The sequence below is a fragment of the Heptranchias perlo genome, chromosome 7, assembly GCF_035084215.1.
Source record: "Heptranchias perlo isolate sHepPer1 chromosome 7, sHepPer1.hap1, whole genome shotgun sequence".
Lineage (NCBI taxonomy): Eukaryota > Metazoa > Chordata > Chondrichthyes > Hexanchiformes > Hexanchidae > Heptranchias > Heptranchias perlo.
The window spans coordinates 10008753-10026260 of NC_090331.1; the positions used below are offsets into that span (position 1 = coordinate 10008753).

At 49.9% G+C, this 17508-nt stretch overlaps 2 protein-coding genes across 5 annotated transcripts in view; one reads left to right on the forward strand and one right to left on the reverse strand.

Annotated features, from left to right (window-relative positions):
• LOC137323511 (cytochrome P450 27C1-like) overlaps positions 1–12142 on the forward strand; it is a 61115-nt gene extending 48973 nt beyond the window's left edge. For all 3 annotated transcript variants that reach the window (XM_067987056.1, XM_067987055.1, XM_067987057.1), the window contains exons 7-9: positions 1475–1553; positions 4804–5007; positions 11613–12142. In XM_067987056.1, the coding sequence (XP_067843157.1) occupies positions 1475–1553; positions 4804–5007; positions 11613–11729 (400 nt within the window). In that variant the 3' untranslated portion in view covers positions 11730–12142. The remainder of the gene's footprint in view (positions 1–1474; positions 1554–4803; positions 5008–11612) is intronic.
• A 242-nt stretch (positions 12143–12384) lies between these two features.
• The window catches only part of cyp27a3 (cytochrome P450 family 27 subfamily A member 3), a 56035-nt gene continuing 50911 nt past the window's right edge, over positions 12385–17508 (reverse strand). The window contains exon 9 of one of the 2 annotated variants that reach the window (XM_067987051.1): positions 12385–15481. In XM_067987051.1, the coding sequence (XP_067843152.1) occupies positions 15365–15481 (117 nt within the window). In that variant the 3' untranslated portion in view covers positions 12385–15364. The remainder of the gene's footprint in view (positions 15482–17508) is intronic. The other variant, XM_067987053.1, reaches the window with a different exon arrangement.

Sequence of the window (17508 nt, forward strand, 5' to 3'; positions counted from 1 at the left end):
CGTGTAACCCTCGCGCACTAGGGGCGACACACCAGAGCCACCCCCACACAACCCCGGAAAGTGTGTCTCCAGATGTGAAATACGCCTCCACACCAGAAGGGGCAGAAGTGAGTGGGTTGTTTGTTACGCTCTTACACTGCACCATGTGGGAGCGCAGCAGTACCGGAGCTGCCATCTCTCAGCTGGGGTATTAAACTGAGGCCCCGTCTGCCCTCTCGGGGGGACGTAAAAGATCCCATGGCAGTATTTGAAGAAGAGCAGGGGAGTTCTCTCCAGTATCCTGGTCAATATTCCTCCCTCAATCAACAGCATCAGAAAAAAATTACCAGATCGACTGGTTAATCATCTTACTGCAGTGTGCAAACCGGTTTGCCTGTGTGGCATTAATTGCTGCACTTTAAAAGTATTACATTTAACCTGAAGGCCTTTTGAGATGCTTGTGAATGGTGCAGTTCTATGCAAACCCTCCCATTCCCTCTAATCCTGATGCATTGGCAAACCAGGCCAAGTGCACATTCGCCAAGTTATCGAGTCTTTTAATCCTTTTTAAACAGATGTTCAGCCTGCTCCAATGGCAGCAATGGGAGAAGGTTACAATCGCTGGCACGGAGCTGGACTGTTTTATATAATAATTTCAATTCAGATCCCTGTGGAGCGCTGTTTAAATCCACCTATTATAAAAATATTGGGAGGTGGGTAGAAAGGCTGTTTGACTAACAGTCTAGAATCATCCAATCAGGTAACAGTTTGTTCGCTTTCCAATTGGCCGTGGGAAGGCCGAGCGCTGTGACGATAGCCGTATCGGGCAACCAATGGCGGAAAGGGTCGGGGGGGTGTTAATTGTATGATTTATATCAGTGTTAATCGTATCCGTGATTTATATCAATGAGTGCTAATTGTATCCATGTGGTGTGTATCAATTGGGGACTTTCTCGTATCCATTTTATAGGAGAGCTTATCTAGGGTGTGTGTAAGGGGAATCTCTGTGAATAAAGGCTTGGAAGCAACTGAAGACCAAGCCTTAGTATTCTATCCTGCACCACCGGACTATCCAATTTTAACATTTGGAGGAGGGAGTTCATGTGATGAAACCTCCTGGAATTCGCCCAACCAGTGTTGGCGACCCTAAGGCTAAGGTGGTGTGGGGGGGGGGGAATAATCCGCCATCGTTCCTGTTCCTGATTGCTATCAAGTTCCTCTTGTTGGCAAGTACGTAAGTCTGATGAAGACAGGATTGGTCCCGCGATTACCCTCGCAGTAGAATAGCTTACTCACGCTCACTGTCGAGACTTTTGACATGAAGAACATGCGTGAGCTTTCGGGGGAAGGGCAGTACCAATTGAACCCATCCAAGCGTGAGTCAGCCTTTCTGGGAAAGTATTTTTATAACTTGGAGTTAACCCAAATATTAATTAGGCAAATGTGAACAGCATTAACCGCGAACAGAGAAATTCTCTCTTGCTTTCTACCGCAGGCTGTTTCCTGTTCTTCCTGGAAACGGGCGCGTCACCCAAGAGGACATGATTATCGGAGGGTACTTCATCCCAAGCGGCGTGAGCTGAACATTTATTTTGTTGAATTACATTTAAAAACAAAGCTGATAAACTATTCATAATTTGGACGTTAAAAACTTTATAAAATTCTTAATCTGCATTTGTCTGAAGAGCGTGTGTTTATGTTTTGTATATGTGGTTACACTGGCAATGTTTCAAAGTTTTGTTATTCTCGATGTGGGTGAGATTGGCAAGGCCACAATTATTGCCCATCCCTTGTTGCCCTGAGGTGGTGGTGAGCCGCCGTCTTGAACCGCTGCAGTCCGTGTGGTGAAGGTTCTCCCACAGTGCTGTTAGGAAGGGAGTTTCAGGATTTTGACCCAGCGATGATGAAGGAACGGCGATATATTTCCAAGTCGGGATGGTGTGTGACTTGGAGGGGAACGTGCAGGTGGTGTTGTTCCCATGCGCCTGCTGCCCTTGTCCTTCTAGGTGGTAGAGGTCGCGGGTTTGGGAGGTGCTGCAGTGCATCCTATGGATGGTACACACTGCAGCCACAGTGCGCCGGGTGGTGGAGGGAGTGAATGTTTAGTGTGGTGGATGGGGTGCCAATCAAGCGGGCTGCTTTGTCAGCCAATTTGCTTGCTAGGCCACTCTAGAGAGCATTAAGAGTCAATCCTGTGGTGTGGGACTAGAATCACACACAGAATGGTCTCGGTAGGGGTGGCAGGTTCCCGTCTTTGAAGGGCACCAGTGAACCAGTTGGGTTTTTACAACAATCCAGCAGCTTTCATGGTCATTTTTGCCTGATGGCAGCCCAGAAATTCCCAGATTTATTGATTTCATGGTGATATTTGAACTCATGACCTCTGGGTTGCTGGTCCAATATCATAACCGCTGTACTATATTCTCAAATTACAAATAGGGTTCAAAAGTGTCAGCTGGTTAAGGGAAGGGAAAATTGGCCAAGGTTTTTGTTCCTGATTTCATCTTCAGTGACCCACAACTGGGAGCGTGCAGGTAGGGACAGGATCAGACTCGGCTGTAATTGTTCTTCCCGCCCCCAATCAAGTAATTGGCTGATGTTTGCTATTAAGGTTTGCACATGAAAAATAGCCATTTATACAATTCATTTCAGGATATGGGTGTCGCTGGCGAGGCCGGCATTTATTGCCCATCCCTAATTGCCCTTGAGAAGGTGGTGGTGAGCCACCTTCTTGAACCACTGCAGTCCGTGTGGTGAAGGTTCTCCCACAGTGCTGTTAGGAAGGGAGTTCCAGGATTTTGACCCAGTGACGATGAAGGAACGGCCGATACGTGTCCAAGTCGGGATGGTGTGTGACTTCAGGACAACTTAAAGGTGATGGTGTTTATATGCACCTGCCTTTGTAGAGTAGGTCATGGGTTTCAGGAGTTACTGGAGGGCAACCAGAGAAGTACTTTCAAGTCTTTGGGACACTCCTGAAGATCTACAAAGCTCGGAGAAAACCTTGGAAAGATGAACATTCCTTTTCCTGTTTCACACTTCCTTCCCCTGGCAGGAGGTACTTGTTTTCTCTCTGTGACCCTCAGATGACCCAAGTGTTATGAGGAACTCACTATGTTGGGAAATAAGGGGGTAAATCCGCATATTGCGCTGCCCCATTGTGATGCTGCACAAGTGCTTCTTCATTAAGCCATACAAGAGTAGATAGCTTTAGGTCTCAGGGAGTATGCAATCTTTTATGTACGTGTAAAGGGTATTAAAATACGTCTGCATCACAAACACCTTCATTTCTCTTTTTTCTCTCTCTCATCGCCCCCCAATCTCTCTCTCTCTCTCTCTTCGCCCCCCCAATCTCTCTCTCTCTCTCTTCGCCCCCCCAATCTCTCTCTCTCTCTCTCTCTCTCTCACACTCACTTCCCCCCCAATCTCTCTCTCTCTCTCTCTCTCTCACTTCCCCCCCAATCTCTCTCTCCCCAATCTCTCTCTCTCTCCCCAATCTCTGTCTCTCTCTCTCTCTCCCCCCCAATCTCTCTCTCTCTCCCCAATCTCTGTCTCTCTCTCTCTCTCCCCCCCAATCTCTCTCTCTCCCCCATCTCGCTCTCTCTTCGCCCCCCAATCTCTCGCTCTTTCTGGTCCGCCCCCTAATCTCTCTTCCCCCTCTCTTCCTCCCGAATCTTTCTCACTCTCCCGCGCGCCCGATCTCTCGCTGCCCCGCCCTCTCGCGATCTCTCGCTGCCCCGCCCTCTCGCGATCTCTCGCTGCCCCGCCCTCTCGCGATCTCTCGCTGCCCCGCCCTCTCGCGATCTCTCGCTGCCCCGCCCTCTCGCGATCTCTCGCTGCCCCGCCCTCTCGCGATCTCTCGCTGCCCCGCCCTCTCGCGATCTCTCGCTGCCCCGCCCTCTCGCGATCTCTCGCTGCCCCGCCCTCTCGCGATCTCTCGCTGCCCCGCCCTCTCGCGATCTCTCGCTGCCCCGCCCTCTCGCGATCTCTCGCTGCCCCGCCCTCTCGCGATCTCTCGCTGCCCCGCCCTCTCGCGCTCTCTCGCTGCCCCGCCCTCTCGCGCTCTCTCGCTGCCCCGCCCTCTCGCGCTCTCTCGCTGCCCCGCCCTCTCGCGCTCTCTCGCTGCCCCGCCCTCTCGCGCTCTCTCGCTGCCCCGCCCTCTCGCGCTCTCTCGCTGCCCCGCCCTCTCGCGCTCTCTCGCTGCCCCGCCCTCTCGCGCTCTCTCGCTGCCCCGCCCTCTCGCGCTCTCTCGCTGCCCCGCCCTCTCTCGCTCTCTCGCTGCCCCGCCCTCTCTCGCTGCCCCGCCCTCGATCTCTCGCTGCCCCGCCCTCTCTCGACCTCTCGCTGCTGCGCCCTCTTTCGATCTCCCGTGCGCGCTCGCTCGCCCCCCCCCCCCCGCGCCCTCTTTCGATCTCCCGTGCGCGCTCGCTCGCCCCCCCCCCCCGCATCAATTCTACTATTGTCATTCCTGCCCTGAACATTTATTTATTCTTATAATTTCTCAACTCCAAATCTTCCATCCTAGCTTCTTTCTCTTCCCTGCACTCTCTCTGACATCAAAACTCGTTACACTATCTCCTACTCTTAATGCAGTCTTTCTTAGAACCTTAAAACCCCTCCTCATCCTCCTACAATCTACAGGCTTGGTGCTAACTCAGTACCTCTACTTGATTTCTCACCTTCTCACCTACTCTGCATTAACTGACCTTTACTCTTAATCTCACAAAAGACTGAACTGTCAACGAATCCTTTGCCCTGAGGGGCTACCAACCTAATAATTCTTTCATTTTGTCTACCTCCCTTTCCACCCCCCCCCAACCCCAGACTCAACTTGCTCTCTGCCACTACACCACGTCACATGACAGCGAGGTTTTTGAAAGGCCCGGAGAGTTCCGACCGCATCGCTGGCTGAGGAAGACTGACATGGACCGAGTGGATAACTTCGGAACGATCCCGTTTGGCTACGGGGTTCGGAGCTGTGTGGGAAGGAGGATCGCGGAGCTGGAGATTCACCTGGCGCTCGTACAGGCAGGTCTTGCTGCTCATGGTGGCGGGGTCACTTGGCTCTTCTATAACCAATAACCACACCTGGAGTATTGCATACAGTTTTAGTTTCCTTACCTAAGGAAGGATCTACTTGCCTTAGAGGGGGTGCTACGAATGTTCACTAGATTAATTCCTGGGATGAGAGGGTTGTCCTATGAGGAGAGATTGAGTAGAACGGGCCTATACTCTCTCTGGAGTTTAGAAGAATGAGAGGTGATCTCATTGAAACATATCAAATTCTGAGGGGGCTCGACAGGGTAGATGCTGAGAGGCTGTTTCCCCTGGCTGGAGAGTCTAGAACTAGGGGACATGGTCTTCGGATAAGGGGTCGGCCATTTTAGACTGAGATGAGGAGGAATTTCTTCACTCAGAGGGTTGTGAATCTTTGGAATTCTCTACCCCAGAGGGCTGTGGATGCTGAGTTGTTGATTATATTCAAAACTGAGATCGCTAGATTTTTGGACACTAAGAAATCAAGGGATATGGGGATCGGGCGTGTAAGTGGAGTTAAGGTTGAAGATCAGCCATGTCCCAGACTCTTCCATCACCATCCCTGGGTATGTCCTGTCCCACCGGCGGTACAGTGGTATACAGTCAGGAGGGAGTGGCCCTGGGAGTCCTCAACATTGACTCTGGACCCCATGAAATCTCATGGCATCAGGTCAAACATGGGCAAGGAAACCTCCTGCTGATTACCACCTACCGTCCTCCCTCAGCTGATGAATCAGTCCTCCTCCATGTTGAACACCACTTGGAGGAAGCACTGAGGGTAGCAAGGGCACAGAATGTACTCTGGGTGGGGGACTTCAATGTCCATCACCAAGAGTGGCTCGGTAGCACCACTACTGACCGAGCTGGCCAAATCCTGAAGGACACAGCTGCCAGACTGGGCCTGCGGCAGGTGGTGAGCGAACCAACACGAGGGAAAAACTTACTTGACCTCGTCCTCACCGATCTACCTGTCGCAAATGCATCTGTCCATGACAGTATTGGTAGGAGCGACCACCGCACAGTCTCGTGGAGACGAAGTCCCATCTTCGCACTGAGGACACCATCCAACGTGTTGTGTGGCACTACCACCGTGCTAAATGGGATAGATTCAGAACAGATCTAGCAGCTCAAAACTGGGCACCCATGAGGCGCTGTGGGCCATCAGCAGCAGCAGAATTGTATTCCAGCACAATCTGTAACCTCATGGCCCGGCATATTCCTCACTCTACCATTACCAACAAGCCAGGGGATCAACCCTGGTTCAATGAGGAGTGTAGAAGAGCATGCCAGGAGCAGCACCAGGCGTACCTAAAAATGAGGTGCCAACCTGGTGAAGCTACAACTCAGGACTACATGCATGCTAAACAGCAGAAGCGACATGTTATAGACAGAGCTAAGCGATTCCACAACCAACGGATCAGATCAAAGCTGCAGTCCTGCCACATCCAGTCATCAATGGTGGTGGACAATTAAACAACTAACGGGAGGAGGAGGCTCTGTAAACATCCTCATCCTCAATGATGGTGGAGTCCAGCACGTGAGTGCAAAAGACAAGGCTGAAGCGTTTGCAACCATCTTCAGCCAGAAGTGCCGAGTGGATGATCCATCTCGGCCTCCTCCCGATATCCCCACCATCACAGAAGCCAGTCTTTGACCAATTTGATTCACTCCACGTGATATCAAGAAACGGCTGAGTGCACTGGATACAGCAAAGGCTATGGGCCCCGACAATATCCCTGCTGAAGTACTGAGGACTTGTGCTCCAGAACTAGCTGCACCTCGAGCCAAGCTGTTCCAGTACAGCTACAACACTGGCATCTCCCCGACAATGTGGAAAATTGCCCAGGTATGTCCTGTCCACAAAAAGCAGGACAAATCCAATCCGGCCAATTACCGCCCCATCAGTCTACTCTCAATCATCAGCAAAGTGATGGAAGGTTTCGTCGACAGTGCTATCAAGCGGCACTTATTCACCAATAACCTGCTCACTGATGCTCAGTTTGGGTTCCACCAGGACCACTCGGCTCCAGACCTCGTTACAGCCTTGGTCCAAACATGGACAAAAGAGCTGAATTCCAGAGGTGAGGTGAGAGTGACTGCCCTTGACATCAAGGCAGCATTTGACCGTGTGTGGCACCAAGGAGCCCTAGTAAAATTGAAGTCAATGGGAATCAGGGGGAAAACTCTCCAGTGGCTGGAGTCATACCGAGCTCAAAGGAAGATGGTAGTCGTTGTTGGAGGCCAATCATCTCAGCCCCAGGACATTGCTGCAGGAGTTCCTCAGGGCAGTGTCCTAGGCCCAACCATCTTCAGCTGCTTCATCAATGAACTTCCCTCCACATAAGGTCAGAAATGGGGATGTTCGCTGATGATTGCACAGTGTTCAGTTCCATTCGTAACCCCTCAGATAATGAAGCAGTCCGAGCCCACATGCAGCAAGACCTGGACAACAACCAGGCTTGGCCTCATAAGTGCAAGTAACATTCGCGCCAGACAAGTGCCAGGCAATGACCATCTCCAACAAGAGAGAGACTAACCACCTCCCCTTGACATTCAACGGCATTACCATCGCCGAATCCCCCACCATCAACATCCTGGGGGTCACCATTGACCAGAAACTTAACTGGACCTGCCATATAAATACTGTGGCTACAAGAGCAGGTCAGAGGCTGGGTATTCTGCGGCGAGTGACTCACCTCCTGACTCCCCAAAGCCTTTCCACCATCTACAAGGCACAAGTCAGGAGTGTGATGGAATACTCTCCACTTGCCTGGATGAGTGCAGCTCCAACAACACTCAAGAAGCTCGACACCATCCAGGACAAAGCAGCCCGCTTGATTGGCACCCCTTCCACCACCCTAAACATTCACTCCCTTCACCACCGGCGCACTGTGGCTGCAGTGTGTACCATCCACAGGATGCACTGCAGCAACTCGCCAAGGCTTCTTCGACAGCACCTCCTAAACCCGCGACCTCTACTACCTAGAAGGACAAGGGCAGCAGGCACGTGGGAACAACACCACCTGCACGTTCCCTTCCAAGTCACACACCATCCCGACTTGGAAATATATCACCGTTCCTTCATCATCGCTGGGTCAAAATCCTGGAACTCCCTTCCTAACAGCACTGTGGAAGAACCTTCACCACACAGACTGCAGCGGTTCAAGAAGGTGGCTCACCACCACCTTCTCAAGGGCAATTAGGGATGGGCAATAAATGCCGGCCTTGCCAGCGACGCCCACATCCCATGAACGAATAAAAAAAAAGATCTGATTGAATGGTGGAGCAGGCTCAAGGGGCCGTATGACCTACTCCTGCTCCTATTTCTTGTGTTTTGACAGAACCTTTGCCAGGATGGAATTTGTTCTCTTTACAAGAGAGAGCGGGTTGTAGCAGAGGCAGTTTGGCATTTTGGGGGTGGGGGGGTGCATTTCTTACAGAGGACCCTCAGAAGTTTGATTTGAAGAGCTTTATGCATTGTAATAATCTTTGATGCATCGGACCCCTGGCTGACTGGAAGAAACATTCTGTCAAGGCTATAGAGATAACAGGCTAAGGTGTATGGTACAGTGGCATAATGGTCGCAGTATTGGACCTGCGACCCAGAGGTTGTGAGTTCATAATCCCACCATAGCCAGTTGAAACTGAATTCAATAATTCAGTAAAATGATAGTTATACAGCACAGAAGGAGGCCATTCAGCCCACCATGGCAGAGCTGGGTCATTGAAAGAGCTATCCAGTTAGTTCCACTCCCCCCTGCTCTTTTTTCTTTGTACCATTGTTTAGAAAGGGAGCGAGGGATAGACCGAGTAATTACAGGCCAGTCAGTCTAACCTCGGTAGTGGGCAAATTATTGGAATCAATTCTGAGGGACAGGATAAACTGTCACTTAGAAAGGCATGGAGTAATCAAGGACAGTCAGCATGGATTTGTTAAGGGAAGGTCGTGTCTCACTAACTTGATTGAATTTTTTGAGGAAGTAACAAGGAGGGTCGATGGGGGTAATGCATTTGATGTAGTGTACGTGGATTTTAGCAAGGCTTTTGACAAGGTCCCACATGGCAGGCTGGTCGAAAAAGTACAAGCCTATGGGATCCAAGGGAGAGTGGCAAGTTGGATCCAAAATTGGCTCAGTGGCAGGAAGCAAAGGGTGATGGTCAACAGGTGTTTTTGTGACTGGAAGGCTATTTCCAGTGGGGTTCCACAGGGCTGAGTACTGGGTCCCTTGCTTTTTGTGGTATATATTAATGATTTAGACTTAAATGTAGGAGGCATAATTAAGAAGTTTGCAGATGATACAAAAATTGGCCGGCTGGTTGATAGTGAGGAGGAAAGCTGTAGACTGCAGGAAGATATCAATGGACTGGTCAGGTGGGCAGAAAAGTGGCAAATTGATTTCAATCCGGAGAAGTGTGAGGTAATGCATTTAGGGAGGGCAAACAAGGCAAGGGAGTACACAATAAATGGGAGGATACTGAAAGGTGTAGAGGATGTGAGGGACCTTGGAGTGCATGTCCACAGATCCCTGAACGTAGCAGGACAGGTAAATAAGATGGTTAAGGCGGCAGTGGAATATTTTCTTTTATTAGCCGAGGCATAAAATATAAGAGCAAGGAGGTTATGCTGGAACTGTATAAAACACTGGTTAGGCCACAGCTTGAGTACTGCGTACAGTTCTGGTCACCACATTACAGGAAAGATGTGATTGCACTAGAGAGGGTATAGAGGAGATTTACGAGGATGTTGCCAGGACTGGAGAATTTTAGCTAAGAGGAAAGATTGGATAGGCTGGGGTTGTTTTCTTTGGAACAGAGGAGGCTGAGGGGTGATTTAATTGAGGTGTACAAAATTATGAGGGGCCTAGATTTTAGTGGATAGGGAGGACCTATTTCCCTTCGCGAGGTCAATAACCAGGGGGCATAGATTTAAAGTGAATGGTAGAAGGGTGAGAGGGGAGCTGAGGAAAAATCTTTTCACCCAGAGGGTGGTGGGGGTCTGGAACTCACCGCCTGAGAGGGTGGTAGAGGCAGAAACCCTCAACTCATTTAAAAAGTACCTGGATGTGCACCAGAAGTGCCGTAACCTACAGGGCTACGGACCAAGTGCTGGAAAGTGGGATTAGGCTGGGTGGCTCATTTTCGGCCGGTGCGGACACGATGGACCGAATGGCCTCCTGTGCCAGAAATTATCTATGATTCATAACCCTACAAATTTTTCCTTTTCAAGCATTTATTAAATCCCCTTTTGAAAGTTACTATTGAATCTGCTTCCACCGCCCTTTCAGGCAGCGCATTCCAGATCGTAACAACTCGCTGCATTTGAAAAAAAATGTCTCCCCATCTCCCCTCTGGTTCTTTTGCCTTAAATCTGTGTCCTCTGGTTACCGACCCTTCTGCCAGTGGAAACAGTTTTTCCTCATTTGCTCCATCAAAACCCTTCATGATTTCGCTCACCTCTATTTAATCTCCCCTCAACCGTCTATTTGTGAGCTGGCAATAACGGCCATTAAAGCTGCTGGATTGGCATAAAAATCCGCCTTCAAGAACGAGAGCCTGCCACCCTCACTTGAATCCAGCCAGGTCCATGCTACGTGGCTGACTCCTAATGCCCTCTGAAGTGGCCCAACAAGCAATTCAGTTGTAAAACAACCGCTGCTCCAGAATGCAAGTTTCAGCCTTGTCTCAGTTGGGCAGCGCTCATGACCTCTTCAGTCAGAAGATCGTTGGTTCAACTTGCATTTATATCGCTGCCTTTCACGACCTCAGGACTTCCCAAAGCGCTTTACAGCCAGCGAAGTGCTTTTGAAGTCTCGTCACTGTTGTAATGACGCAGTGACACTCAGCTGACGATCACTGTGGTTATCAACAGGCAGCTGAGACCCGAGTTCAAAAGGAAAAGCTGCAGATGTGAAATTTTTTAAGAATTGCCGGATGTGTGCGGCATCCGTGTGAAAGAATGAAGAACGGCCTCTTGTGTGGGTGAGAGGGTGGAGGACTCATGGACCTGCATCTCATTACTCGCTAAAGTCAGGGTGGGGGGAAGGAAAGAGAGAAAAAGCCCACGGGAACTCTGCTGTCCGTATCCTAACTCGCACCAAGTCCCGTTCACCCATCACCCCCAGTGCTCGCTGACCTACATTGGCTCCCGGTCCACCAACGCCTCGAATTTAAAATTCTTATCCTCGTGTTCAAATCCCTGCATGGTCTCACCCCCTCCGACCTCTGTAACCTCCTCCAGCCCTACAACCCTCCGAGATCTCTGCGCTCCTCCAATCCAAGCCTCTTGCGCATCCCCAGCTTCCTTCGTTCCACCGTTGGCGGCCGTGCCTTCAGCCGCCTAGGCCCTAAGCTTTGGAATTCCCTCCTTAAACCTCTCCGCCTCTCTCCTTTTAAGATGCTCCTTAAAACCTACCTCTTTGACCAAGCTTGTCCCAATATCTCCTGATGTGGCTCGGTGTCGAATTTTGTTTGATAATCGCTCCTGGGAAACGCCTTGGGACGTTTTACTACATTAAAGGCGCGATATAAATGCATGTTGTTGGGGTTATTGACTCTTGTGTCCAATTGTACTAACCTTTAACCTCTGCTTTCTTCAGCTCCTGCAAGCGTTTGAGATACAGATGGCCCCTAACACTGGAACTGTTCCTGCCAAAACCCATGGCCTGCTGGCACCTGGAAAACCTATTGACCTGAAATTTGTGGACAGGGAGTGATGTCACGTGGCACTCGAGGGATGGTGGGTGGTGGCGGGGGGGGGGGTTAACACAGGCCTATGTGGCATGAAGTGGTCACCGAGGCACCGACTGAAATATCTGTTGTCAGTGGAATCAGTTAATAGTGCATAACGAGGCTTTCAAGGAAGACAGCCAGGTGAGGCAACTGGGTGCAACAGCGACTGGCTACGAGGAGCGACGACTGAGGCTTTTATTCAATTTTATTTTAACCACACGTACAAGTTGGGGAGGAGAATGTTGTCAAATTTGATTGGATGTATTTCCTGGAGCGTTTAGCACATGACCTCTGCCTCCAACCACCCTGCACCCCCCACCCACCCCCCCAAATCAAACAGCCTTTTTCCCCCCCATCTCAGTATTTTTATAACTAATAAACAAGTGTTCAAAGAAAATTGGGGAAAAAAGCACCATTTTTTAATGCCCTTATGTTTTTTCTCCTGGGTTTTGCTCACAGCAGTGTCTGGGAGCTTAATCTTTGGTTCCTGGAGAGTTGGCCAACCCTATGAGTACTGTTGTGGTTTAATGAGCCAAAACCACACACGGTTCTGGTAAACTGTCCTCTGCTTGTCAGGTGAGAACCAGCCACCCGTTAGGCCTTTGGGATTGTGAGTAATCTATTTTACAGTTCAAGGTGTTTTGTTCCAAAGTATAATAGCTTTATTAAAAATTTATAACAAGTAACAATGTTGTTACAATACAAGAGTACAATTAAACATACCTGATGAGATGAATACAACATGACCAAGTTTACCACTATACAAAGATTCGAGATGCGCCTCTTGAAAGTCTTTGATTAGTTGAGCGGTCCAGCCTCGCTCCAAGAACGTTCTGATCGATGCGAAGAGGTACCCAACTTTATTGACGTTTTTAAGACACAGTATATGGGCCTCCCATCAATCGTCCTGTCTGTCTCATGGGGCTGCCATCAGCCCTACTCCCTCATACACACATCTGACTTTACTACCTCTCTCGTTAGTTGTCTCCAAGTTGTCCAGTACTCTTTCCCCAAAGCATTATAAAACTAGAGACAGCTCCCCTTTTCTAACTTATAACCAGGAGATAGGCATGACACCAGATGCTCATTACTTAGAGGCCCTCTCTTGCACAAGGTCATAAAAAAGCTTATTTTGGATGGACAGTAAGCCTTTGGTCAGAGGGAATGACATAATACTTTTCCCTAACAAGGTTAACAATATTACAGAAAACTTGTATAATGCTTTTGCAACATCTGTTGCAGGGTTATCTGGAGCCGAACAGGAACATTTCATAGAATCATAGAACGGTTACAGCATGGAAGGAGGCCGTTCGGCCCATCAAACCCATGCCGGCTCTCTGTAAAAGCAATCCAATTAGTCCTACTCCCCCCACCCTTTCCCCGTTGCCCTGCAAATTTTTTCCCTTCAACTACTTATCCAGTTCCCTTTTGAAAGCCAAGATTGAATCTGCCTCCACCATCCCAGGTACGGTGTGTTACTGGACTAGTAATCCAGAGCCCGGGACTAATAATCTGGAGTTCATGAGTTCAAATCCCACCATTGGGAGCTAGGGAATTCAGTTAATTAAATAAAATCTGGAATAAAAAAGCTAGTATCAGTAATGGTGACCAAGAAACTACAGGATTATCATAAAAACCCATCTGGTTCACTAATGTCCTTTAGGGAAGGAAGCCTGCTGTCCTTACTCGGTCTGGCCTATATGTGACTCCAGACCCACAGCAATGTGGTTGATTCAATGCGGTTGACCAAATGGCCTCCCTCATCTTTTACGATCTCTGGATCCTTTCTGTTCTACTTCACGAAAGACGAATGGCAAGAAAGGAAGTCTTTTTCAGTTGTTGTTCAGAATAGCATGTTAGAGCTGCATCTGAAATAAAATAGCAACCGCTAGGTGGCAGAAGAGCCTTTTGCTCACCTGTTTTCAGGCCTGAAGTAAAAAGCTTCTCTAACATGAGAACTGCGTGGAACGAGAAAAGATTCAAAGTCTATACAAGCAACACAAACAAGAGCCAGACTAGATACTGAGTGCGCTCACTGATGAAAATCTACAGAAAGGGAGATTGCATATCCAATGCCTTCTGGTTGCCATGGTAAATAAACCCTCCATGGGAATATAAGCCCGTTCTGTTTTTCTCAATAGATTGAGAATTTCTCTTTCCCCCAACAAAAATACTCTACAGCGACTGTTCAGAACATGCATCAGAGGATGTTTTTAGGTGTCAGCTGTGAGTCAGTGGGTAACATTCTTATCTCTTGACTCAGAAGGTTGTGGGATCAAGTCCCACTCGCCAGAAAAAGGGATCTCAAGCTATTTAGGTATAACCAAACTTTTAACGGCGTGGTAAGTCTTAATGACACCCAATCAACCCCTCTGGCACTGAAAATTTACTTCTACAAGTCTGCAGTCTCATTCCTTCAGCTTTTAATTGTTGGTGGACATTTTTCTTCAAAAAAATTTAAATTTTAAGTTTTTTTACTTTTTCTTTCCGTCTCTATTCTCTCTCTCAATTCAATATTTCTTACCCTCTATTTCGCTTTCTGTACCTGATTTATTATTTATTATTGAATTCACTATTCTAACTGACACTTTCTGCTTCTAACTCTGCGTGGTTTATTAAGATGCTTCAATCTGATTGGCGAAGGGGATAGACAGTTGCGTGCCCAGGTCACAAAGGTCCCAGATGCCTAGGAGAGGGGGCCGTGCTGGACTGAGGACCCCATGAGAGGAACTTGCCGTGCAAAAGCCCGGAGAAGGCTTGCTCAGAGCAAAATCCAGCCCATAATCAATTTAAGTTGCCACCATAATTAATGCTCTCCCTTAGCATTGGCTCTGTGAGTTACCTAATAGATCAGAAAAGAGTTAACAATCTGAGTTTGGATCGATGCCTGTGAGTGACAGACGAGTGAGCACAGCTGTTTCTGCCTGAAATAAACGGGAGCACTTAAGACCGGCAACTTTGAAATTGACGTTAGAACATAAGAAATAGGAGCAGGAGTAGGCCATTCGGCCCCTCGAGACTGCTCCGCCACTCAATAACATCACGGCTGATCTTCTACCTCAACTCCACTTTCCCGCCCGATCCCCATATCCCCGATTCCCCTAAAGTCCAAAAATCAGTTAGTGCGAATGGCTAATGATGGTCACTTTTTCAGCCGATATAAGTGACTGCCCGTTTTAAACATGGACTTTTTAAAGTGGTGGGGACTGTAGTTAGTCGATTAATTCAGTTCAAAAAAAATAATCCAATTGGTGACGCACAAACTAGCAGTCAGGAATCAAAGTCAACGCTGACCGGATTAAGGGGGAGAGGTGCGAATTACCGCCAAGGTTCACCCGCTCGACCGCCGCGACTTCAGCCGAAGATTGGCGGAAATCCCGGGAAAGAAAAGGTGCCAAAAGCGCGATGGGCCGAATGGCCTCCCTCTATGCTGTGAGAGTCTACGATTATATGAAAGTTAATGGGCGACGAACGGTGGAATCCCTCGCGAGAATTCACCACACCCCCCCCCCCCGCTTTCCCTCCCCAACATGTTTTTTCACCAATGGTAATTTCTTGTCTTCGGAGAAAGACCGTCGGGCGGTGTTAAAGGGGCAGGACCGGTGAGACGGACGGTTGATCACTTCCTGTCGATGAACTGCAAGTTGATGGGGGTGCTGGGGAAAAGCAGCGTCCTGGTTTTTGGCGTTACCACTTTTCCGGAAGGATCCGGCCTTACTTCGAAGTGCTTTATCAGCTGAAAAGGAAGAGATTGGGCTCGATGTTAGCAGGGCTGCGGGTTCGCGGCGGGGGGGGGGGGGGTGGGGGGGCTATTGGTGAAATTAGTCTGCCCCCCGTGCGATCGCAGCCTAATTGGATCCACTTACCTGCTCCTCCGGGTTCCCCGCTGCTGATCTGCGCGTCGGGCGGGCTGCGCATGCGCAGTAAGATCTGTCAGCTGGAGGAGCTCTATTTAAAGGGGCAGTCCTCCACTGACTGATGCTGCAACAAATAGGAAAAATTACAGCATGGAGCAGCCCAGGGGGAAGGCTGCTCCCAGTTTAATGATGCCTCACTCCAGGTATCATTAGATGGGGTAAGGAGGAGGGGGAGGACAGAGATCTTCCCCCCGGCAGGTGGGAGGAAACGGCCTGCCTCTGCCACCAGGAAGGCCTGGCTCGAGGTGGCAGAGGAGGTCACCAGCACCACCAACATATCGCCCGCCTGCATACAGTGCAGGAGGCGCTCCAATGACCTCAGTAGGTGAGCCAAAGTGAGTACACTTACTCATTCCCCTACACTCCATCTGCCACATCACTGCCCCCACCCCACATCTCCTTCTGCACTGCCAACACTACTCTGTCACATCACTCCTCACACCCACTCAAACCTCATCCTCATCTTACCTGCACTTATTCACCTCGCCAGTACTCATCCCACCACTACCACTCAACCCAATCCTCATTCAATTTCATGGCTCTATCTCATACTCACCCTCTCGTGCATCTCTTTCACAGTCAGCCTCACTCAACCTGCCACTACCTGTGCTGCAGCCACAGGGCATGCATCACATATGTGCAGTAGGCAGCGTAAGGCAAACATGTTGTGAGCATGAAGGGGATGCACAAGGGTGTTTGAGGGTTTGTCATGGTTTTTACTTATATTGAATTTCTGACCAACTCACATTACATATATTGGCACCACTACTGCCACGTCTTTAGGAATCTTGTCTGGTCTGTGCAATAATGCCCTTTCCTGTGGATCACAATGAAGACCCACACCTGATGCCACCCATTGTGTCACTGCAGAGTGGGTGTAGGTGTATTTGCAGGGCTCTTTTGTGCAGACGACTGAGAAACATCGGCGATGTCCCCGGTTGCACCCTGGAAGGCTGCGGAGGAGAAGTTGTTGAAGGCAGTGGTAACTTTGACAGCGACAGGTAAGAAGATGGTGCTCGGGACAACCGGGAGCAGCTCGGCATGAAGGAGGTTGCAGATGTCCACGACTCTGAGCCTCCGTGTGCACTGCTGCTCAGAGAGGTCCAGGAGGCTGAGCCTCGGTCTGTGGACCCTGTGGCGAGGGTAGTGCCCTCTGCGACGCATCTCTCTCCGCCGTTGCCCTCCCTCCTGCTGTGCAGGTGGATGTGTCACAGCACTCTGTTGTGGAGCTCCACGTGTCAGAGGTGGATGGCGTGGACGGCGAGGCTGGTGAGGCTGTTCGCCCTCCGAGAAGGTCATGACTGCAGCTGCGGCGGCCCCCATCCGCAAGATGTACATCTGAGGGGGTCCGCAAGGTAGGTACATGTCTCTGGACCCCGGGGTAAGTGTGCAAGTTGGTGAATTTTCTTGTCAGGAGGAGGGTGGTGGAGGCCAAACTTTGTCCCAAGTGACAGAGTGGCCTCCTGCAATGGGTGAGGGTCTCCCCCGCCCCCCCACACCTGTCAAATGGACCTTTGCAGCTGCCACAGGCTGACAGCTGCAACAGGTCCATTTCAACTGGGAGTGTTTCCCACAGTGTGGGAAACAGTCCCAGTTGTCAATAAAATCCCCCCCTCCTCACATATTCACTTAATCGGGTCTGTTAATGACCTGAAATACCAAGGTAAATACTGTTAAGTGGAATCCCGCCGGCTTTAATTGCCTGCGGGATTCCCACCAGCGGGGGCTGCGCGCGCACGTCGGCGCGTCTGTGGGGAACCCGGAAGTGGGCGGGTTGGAGCCGGGCTCCGAACCCGCTCCGGGATTCCCCGATTTTCGGAGCCCCCCACCCCCACCCCCGCCAGGA